The 9224-nt window shown below is 44.1% G+C and overlaps 1 protein-coding gene across 1 annotated transcript in view; it reads left to right on the top strand.

Annotated features, from left to right (window-relative positions):
* Nucleotides 1-9224, top strand: part of KDM3A (lysine demethylase 3A) — a 36649-nt gene that overhangs the window by 2970 nt on the left and 24455 nt on the right. Inside the window, exon 2 of the mRNA XM_018571454.1 lies at nucleotides 724-902. Within this exon, the coding sequence (XP_018426956.1) occupies nucleotides 732-902 (171 nt within the window). The 5' untranslated portion in view covers nucleotides 724-731. The remainder of the gene's footprint in view (nucleotides 1-723; nucleotides 903-9224) is intronic.

Raw genomic sequence — 9224 nt, 5'->3', positions numbered from 1 at the left:
ATGGGCAGTCTTGTATGTTTTCCTCTTTTATGTTTGAAGGGTTGGCGGCCTTCACCTTGGCTGTGCCCGTCGGGGGTGAGTTAGGTGTGTGTGCCTGCTAGGGATGAGTTAGATCTGTGCCGGGGGTGAGTTAGGTGTGAGTGCCCGCCAGTGGTGAGGTAGGGATGAGGTAGATCTGTGCCGGGGGTGAGTTACATGTACGTGCCTGCCAGGCATGAGTTAAATCTGTGCAGGGGATGAGTTAGGTGCGTGTGCCCGCCAGGGGTGAGTTAGACCTGTGCCAGGGTGAGATGGGTGCACATGCCTGCCAGGGATGAGTTAGGTGCGTGTGCCATCCTATTTGGATGTGTTGGACTGATCACGGCTGCATGTGAAGAAGATAATAGATTGAATTGGGGTTGGGATGCAAAGGCCGGGTGAACCTGATTTTGCTGGCCATGTGTCGCCTCCTGGATGTAAATACTGATCCACGTGCTCCTCAGAGCCAATGAGCTCACGTGTTGCCATTGGTATGCAGTGAGGGGGCGTGGACTTGTGCTAGTGCATACATGACCCTGCTCATAAACTTGAAAAAGACGTTGCCTTCTAAAGAGTGGCTCCAAAGTGGCAGACGCCCCTCCATATATTATTTTGGCAAGGTAGCCCCTCATCTTCGTTATGTAACCTCTTCAGTAGGATTAGGTCTCAGCACCTAACGTGTCTCTCATTCTGTTTCTATCTTAGATAGATCCATGATGGTGCTGGTGCACCAAGACAGTTTGCATGTCCTGGTGGGACAGAAGTTCGTCTGCATATTGGGCAATGACCTCAAGCTTGACCTCAATGAAGTAACGGAGTGGCCATGGAAAAGCGGGATTATTCGTGCTGCCTCCCATAAAGAGATCAACTGTGCAGAATTGAAGGTAAGTGGGTGCTTGTGAAGTCTCCTTTATTCTGTGTGTGATCTAGAAATGCTTAACAGCTCTGACATGAAGCCTGTGATTGGTTGGTTGGGGTGCCTTTAAATGAATGTCTACTCTTACAATGAATATTAAATAAACCCGTAAAAGTGTTCTGTGTGTTCCAGTGCAGAGAGATACCTGTTGATTTTTTTTGCCTTTTTCTACATGAATGAGCTGGAACTGATTATGGGTTACGTCTTGTGTTCACTCCAGTTGCCTGATCAAGCCCCTTTGGCTTGCAGTAGGGATCATTGATCCTGGACTTTAGCTTTTAGGTGGTAATCACCTGTGGTCAGTAACGGCAGGGTCTGTTGTTGACCCATAATGCTTTGTTCTCAAGTTTGGTTTGTTGCACTCTCCACTTAAGTATTAGCATTTCATTTTGCTTATTTTCTTTTCCATAGAGGACTAGTGTAACTTATACTGTACCGTACTTCAGTAAATGGCACTCATTGAAAATCTCATGTATGATCATATTTACTTGAAATTGTGGCTCATTGAAGTGTCCTAAAGGGCCTCCAAGGGATATTGTGTGCTCTAGCTCTAAAGAATTGTGGGATTCAGTAAGAAGAGATTTTCAATGTTCTCTGAGACAGTCCCTTGGGATGTTGTTGTTTTGTTTTTTTTGAGGGGGTTTTAGCTCTTAGTGTAGCACATTAATATGGTAGCACGGCCGGTGGGCCTTGGTGCCCAGTTGCCGCATATATCGGTTGAGCACACCCCAGAACACAGCAATCGGCACCCCCTAAACTGTGACCAAGCTCTTACTGACAGCTCAATGTCAACAATTGGAGCCAGTAGGACGGTCTGCCCGTCACGTCATCACTGTGCAGCCAGACGAATGAACGGAAGCCCCACCTACTGACATCACAGGCTACTTGAAGGGCTGGCTCCTGTCAGCAGCAAGGGGTTAATCACTTTCCTGATTTGAGTTAACACTACATGTTGTACCCCAAGCAGCCATTTCAAGTGGACAGTTTCTGCTAGAACCTAGGGGTTAGTTTACACCATAAGCAGCGCGTTCCAGGGCTACAGTGCCATTCACTTCAATGGCCCTCCACGCCCCCTCCAACCTGGCAGAAAAGTGAGCCGGCCGCAATGCGAGGCAGTGCGTTCCGGCCAGAATCGCACCAGAACACACAGCTTATGATGTGAATTTACCATAACTAGCATGTCAGTTGACCTATAAATACGGCATGTGTACCACTAATGCATCTGTTTTTGTATCAGAAGTCACAGTTCCAGAACTTCGTTTTTTGTGGCAGAAGAGGCAGCCTATGGGTTCTTTGTTTTTTAACTAGGAAACCTAGGGAAATGGACATGCTTGGATTATTTTTTTTTATGGAGGGGGGGGGGGGGGGGTTATGTTTTTCATTGGGACTTCTCCCAGGTTTTTAGCATTGCCCTCATTGTGGCTTGGGAGATATTTACCTCACTAGTCACCCCAAAATGACTAGTGGAATGGAAATCATTTTCCTTCACTTCCTGTTCTAGGTGGTACCTACCACCAGGACAGGAAGTGAGGAGAAAACGGCTGAACCTGGACACTGGCAGATGATCAAACCTTGGCCACACTGTCCAAAACAAATCTCGGCTAGACATGAACTTTTTTTTTCATTCAATCCTTTATTTAGGAGCCTATATTTAAGGGTTTGGTTGGGTTTAGGGTTTGTTAAAGGTATAGGTTTGCTTTTGAGTTAATTTGATGTCCAGATGAGACTTGTGTCCCTATATTTGTATTCCGTGTTGCATTTGCGTTGTGTTTTCCTTAAGTCTTGAGATTTTCTGATCTGTTGCCGAATTATCTGCATCTGGTAAATCCTGGAGCAAGGTTGTCAAATATTAAGTAAGAGAAACTGCTGGTACCTATTTCTTTCATTGTCCATGGAAGCATATGGTATTTGGTTCCTTTTGGTGTGTAGCTGACATTTGGATTGACTGGCTTTTGGACTTGAAGCAAGCCTTGACTTGGAAGTTGAAAATAACCTGGTAGCACCAGCTACCAGCCTAAGTCACCTCATACCTTGCCCTGTCATGTAGGAATGTATATACATCTTGCATCTAGCCCACAATTAAGTGCATTGGACCCTAGTAACCTATCTGCAGACATGGCCATCGTCATGTGGGGGTTTACCTATTGATAAACCTAATCTTCCAGAGTCATTGTTTACATCGGCGTTTCGGTAGAGCGTCGCAAGCTTTGTCAGTTCTTTTTTGGTCCTTGTGTTATGTAAATCTGAATCGATTTTATTCAGGTTTTAAATTGGGTAGTCCTGTGAATAAACCTTCAATGTAAAGTTATTTATCTGGTAAATAAGAGGTCAGTGTGAAGTGCTGTGTTTGCCAGGAAGTATAGTATAGATTAGAACCACTCTTTATTCTCCCAAAGTGGAAGTTTCTCATTTTAGAATTGCTATGTGAACACAGCCATATAACATGTGTACCTTGATAAATGCATAGCACCATGTTTCACGTCTGTCCATGCTTCAGTTGTCCAGCAATCACCATTGGAACCTGCTGGCCATTCACCAGAGACACCATGCAAGTCATGTCACTCAGACCCTTATCTATGTCTGTTTGTACAGCTCGACTGGGAAAAGCTTCCCCTGCACCCAAAGATGTAGATGGCGTGAGGGGGGCTGAATGACACATTGAGGATTGCTGGGCAGAAGACAAACATGGTGCTGGGAATGTATCAAGGTACATGCGTTGCTGGGCAAATCTCAGGAGCCAGTTAGCCAATATTGCTTAAATGTAGTCGGTGCTGAACTTTTGAAGTTTTTCTTTAGTTAGGTGCCAGTGGAGCTCCTACAAAAAAAATCTCCTGGGTCTTGAATGTCATATTAGTTTGTCCTCCTCTGGTTTAATGTTCCTACAGTAATTTCCACTTTAAATATGACTGAGATTGTGTTTTGTTTTTTTTAAACTAATTTATGGTGTTGACAAAGTCTTCAAAACCTTAAAGGAGAACTATGGGGTCAGGGCTTTTCCCCATAGTTCTCAGGGTAACGGGAGGACACAAACTGGCGTCCTCCCGTCACCCTAAGCTCAGTACACGGCGAGCTACTGCTCGCAGTATACTGAGACGCCGCAACTGAAAGGGATCCCGACAATTATGTCTGGATCCACCCAGCTGCGTAAGTGACAGCTGGCTCTTCTCTCTGCCGTGACAGGATCGAGAAGTGAGCAAGCGCCGGTATGTGTTCGCTCACTTCCCGATCTACTGAGCCGACCTGTGACAGTTTCATTGTCACAGGTCGGCTAGAACTATGAGGATGAATTAAAATCACTCACTGCATAGTTCTCCTTTAAAACTATCCATTGCGAACGTTTAGGTTGTCTGGAAGTAAGTTAAACTTCCAGTATGTTTTGGTAATCTTGATGGAAACCAGAGCAGCTGAAGAGACATCCTACTTGTGGAGGAACATAAAACCTGCATGCAGATAGGGTGCTGTTGTAAATATTAACCAGGAACATCATGGCTACAATGCTAATCATGAATACACTATATGATCGCCCACTAGGTGGGAATAATGCTACCGTTGATTGGAGCTAGGTGAGCAAGCTGAATAATCAGAGGTCTACATTTGGTGTTTAGGATTTTGTCTGTGGCCTTCCACCCTTGTGTAAAAGATGGAGAACATAGCGTTTGGATTGTCCTTTTCAAACTTTTGTTTTCTAACTTCTCCAAGAATGTTTAAGACTTTCTCATAGCCCCATTCCGAACCCTTAAACCTGTATTGAGTTGAGGGCTTCTTGCATTGTAGTTGTATGTTGCACTGATACTAATGAACCATTCTCTCTATGTCTGACCCCGTGTGTGTGCATCTGCCAGCTGGCGTTTGGCATTGTTTGGGTACGCCACTTTGAGCCATTTTTTTGCTGCCTCCTTTAGCCAAGTAGTTAATTAGTTCACAAAAACAACCTGTCTTATTGTGAAAAGTCCAACAGAGGAAGAATACTAAAAATTTCAGATGGGACATGCACAAGTGCTTAAGTTTTTCTAGAGGGTTTTGTTTAGGAAATTGACATTCTGTATTTTCTGTGATACATCTTGCTCACATTAATGGGTTAATGAAGTGGCCAGATGTGAATGCTTGATGCAATACACGGCTCTAAAGCTGCAGGACTAACTGAGACTAACAGCTTGCTGTTGAGCTAAGAAGGCATTAAAGGTTCCTGTAAGCCAGTCATATGGGCTACACCAGGGTAAGGGAACCTCGGCACTCCAGCTGTGGTGAAACCACAAAACCCATAATGCCTCTGGGAGTCATGCATGTGGCTGTCAGGAGTCTTGAAATGTCTTATGGGACTTGTAGTTCCACAACAGCTGGAGTGCCGAGGATGCATAACCCTGGGCTACACCATGCTGACTGCAGATCATTCCGCAAACCTGCTGCTGACAGCTGGACGCAGCCATCTTGTGGGCTGAGACTGCAATGACAGAAGGAGGAGGGCCTCTGTGATGTAGCTTGTTGCTGGTAACCTGACGGGCTGCACTGGAATTTTGGTTCTGCCCACAAAATGGCTGCCTCTACAATGTGAAAAACGAATCAGTACATGTTTTCTGCTTGGTGACATTATTGATTATACGGTGTATGCTGAGGCTGTTACATGTAGAAATGTCCAGAAGAATACATGAGGTGGTTAAATAATCTATTTGCTCTTTTCTTACTAAATATACAAATAAAGCTTATTGTTGCCACCAAGTAGATTGTTGGCCTCACATCTAATGTGTATAGTATGTCGAAGCATCGTTTAGCATCTCCAGTCCTCGAAGAACACAGGTCATGTCATCCCTCCGTCAGGGCAGCTCAAAAGCGATGTTTTGATTGAAGCATGGTGTGACATAAGCTGCTTGTGATTTTTCAGACTGATCTAAAAATCTGATTGGTTGTTGGTCTTTGTGGACTAATTTAGAAAACAGACCAAATGGCAAGTTTGTTGTATGTGGAATAACGGATTGGACAAAATATGGAATTCAGGAGTCAGTTTGTCCTATCCAGGAGCCAGCAGAACCTTTTTTAGGAGTCTGCTCCATTGACCTCAACCAGATAACCTCAAAAGTTAGGCACTGGCGTAATTTTTTAGGAGCGCTGGTGACCCAAGATGTTGGGATTTGTCCAGGCTTAATTTGCAGTATAAAAGTTGTGCAGATGTCTTTGTAATGGTTTCTTTAGGCATTGTGACTGCCTGTTGGAAAACGTATTTTGTTTTACCATCGGAGGCTTCTTTGGCGGTGCCAGGGCTTCCTGTGTCCCAGGAGAGGTTGTGTGTGAATATATATGGTGGCAGGTTGGATGACTTTTTTTTTTTTCTCCACGCAGTATATTCTCGATCGGACCAGGCAGAGCCGAGCAAAATTGTGCTGGGCCTCTCTCGGATCATGGAGCTATAGTATGCATGATGGGTATAGTAAGCAGATCATAGAGCTATAGAACAGTATAGTATGCAATAAAATAATCTGCACATCGTAAAGTTAACCATGTGGTTCCTCTACAATTCATTACGAGTCATTTTACTCCCCATTTCCCTTTGACTAATCTTTTTTTGCCATGAAAGAAGCCATGTGACCCAGCCCAAGCAGCAAGCTAGCCATTGTTTTCTTGAATGTCCTTTGCAAGCGTGAGCTTCTGCTTCTCTTCCCCCACCCCCAGCTGTGTGTAACTTGGGACTAGCAGATTCTTCAGCACACAGGTTGGGGAGGGGAGCGCCGGGGTTTGCTTGTTGATCTCGTGAGTCATGTTCTGCACAGGGTGTAGTCCTACCAAACATGACATTATCGTGCACTCGGCAAGTGTACGAGCAAGCTTTTTTCTTTTATTATATTCAGTTGCGTTATACAGCTTTGTGAATTAAGCGCACCTTGTAGGAGTGAGCAAAAGAAAACCATAACCAGGCATGAAATATTGCTACTGGCTGTCCTGTATTGTGTGCCTTACCCATATCCTTTGTGTTCATGCGATAGATGCCTCGGGGGTATTTCTACAGGAATTTCACCCTGTGTGTATATATGTGTGTGTGTATATGTATGTATGTGTGTGTGTGTGTGTATATATATATATGTATATATATATATATATATATATATATATATATATATATATATATATATATATATATATATATATATATATATATATATATATATATATATATATGTGTGTGTGTGTATGTATATATATATATATATATGTATGTATGATATTTTTTTTTCTTTCTCTATTCCCTCTTACCTTTTGTATGCTTGGTTGTGTTCAATAAATATTCACACACCCAGGCAAGTTAAGGGTTAGTCTGATGATCTGCTGCGGCACCCCAGTCGCGCACCGCCATCTTTTCTAAATGTTGGGGTGTCTTTTCTCTGGGTTCTTGCAGCTGGCCCCCTAATGAGGTGCTGCAAGGTCCTTCCAACACTGCAATGCCTGAGCTGATGCCTTCTGGGATATGTCACTTGGATTTCCCAGGAGGCTGTAGGAGCAGAGTGACCTCATTCTCACCTAGGTGGAAGGGGGCTACTTGGACTGTAAAGCAAGGGGGGAAAACGTAAAAACCCCCAAAGGTTAGGTTATGAAGGGGGACGGTTACTTTGCTGTAAAAGAGTATTTTGGGGTGGTAGCATGCCAAGGCAAATTACTGGTTTCATGTAAAATATACAGTGTGATTGGTTTGCTGGCACTTGACACCAAGGATAATTTTGGTGTTTGGTGGTCACTGGTAGCCTCCATACATCACTCCAGGTGTAATTTGTTTGCATTGGTGTAACTTTCTCCTGGTTATGTAGGTTGGCCCCAACCACTCATTTTAGCCAGCAAAGTGTCTTTTTACTGCTTGCCTTTTATGCTGGCTCATAAGAGTTTATGGCCATTTGTTTCAATGTCAGCTCTTTATATTACACAGTCTGATGTTCCTCATAAAGACCTACACAATTACTAGAGCCAGTGATTACCAGTATTGTCTTACTGTGGGAGGAAACCAAAGTTCCACAAGAGAACCTTCTTTACTTTGGGCCAGAACATTGGAAATCCTTTAAAATGATCTTCCTTGTGAGCACTGAGCTCAGGACCACAGATGTCGTCCTTGTGCTTACTGAGCTCGGGACCACGGCGATGTCGTCCTTGTGAGAACTGAGCTCGGGACCACGGCGATGTCGTCCTTGTGCTTACTGAGCTCAGGACCACAGATGTCGTCCTTGTGCTTACTGAGCTCGGGACCACGGCGATGTGGTCCTTGTGAGAACTGAGCTCGGGACCACGGCGATGTCGTCCTTGTGAGAACTGAGCTCGGGACCACGGCGATGTCGTCCTTGTGAGAACTGAGCTCGGGACCACGGCAATGTAAGGCCACAACTGCAGTTTAATTCTTTATGCTCCATAGACAAGCATGACCAGGTGAAGGTTTCTTGTAGCACACACGGGTTTTGCTGGTTGCACAATCTGAGCCTCCGACATACCTCGAATGTTGCCATGACTGAGTCATACAATGCTTTCTGTCTGATAAAGATACTTGCAATGTCTTGGTTAGTATATGTGAACGGCAAGTAATTCCCTGACTATGTCAGCTGTTTACTCCTGGTGACTCCTCCCACCAGCCGTCTCAGCCAGTAAATGCCAGCCTTTCAGTTTCAACCCTGCTGCCATAGGCTGATGGGAATATCAGGAAGTGATGCAAGCACTTGTATATGACAAATCTTTGATCATTGACTTGAACTTTTGTAGAATAACACATAGTACACATGGGCTATGCATGCGTTCACCCAGCTTGCTCCTTACTTGATATTCCCATTTAATTAGCTAATCTGTGATCCTCCATTGTTCCCCTATCAGTGGAAAGGCACGGAATTGTAAGCTTCTGTTATTAGGTCAACCATCTTTAATGAAGTCTTGCTGTGCTGGGGCCCTTTTTTTTACAATTTTTTTTTTCGTTGCTTGGCTCTACCGCCTCCCTCACCAGATTGTGGGACTGAGTGTAGAGGAGACGGGAGGATGCTTGCATTGCAAATTGCATACTATAAAAGGAATTTGCTGGAGGAGAGGAGGCTGTGTGAGCGGATTAGTCTGCCAGCTGTGCACTTGAATGGTTTAAATATTGCGCAGGGATGTTACTATTAAAACTGCAGCACATCTCGGGCTTTGTGAGGTTTGGGGTTTATTTTGCATTATCTAACATAACAGCTATATTTAGAAGGTTGAGTAGATAGTCTTTTGTCAGGTCGTGGACATTTCCTTTATCGCCAAACGTTTAGAAATAAAGCATTGCAAGCTGTTCAAATGAAGGAAGTGT

Source organism: Nanorana parkeri, unplaced genomic scaffold (genome assembly GCF_000935625.1).
Source record: "Nanorana parkeri isolate BGI_ZX_2015 unplaced genomic scaffold, ASM93562v1 scaffold1762, whole genome shotgun sequence".
NCBI lineage: Eukaryota > Metazoa > Chordata > Amphibia > Anura > Dicroglossidae > Nanorana > Nanorana parkeri.
The sequence above is the reverse complement of the archived record's forward strand: the minus strand, read 5'-3'. Positions and strand labels throughout refer to the sequence as shown.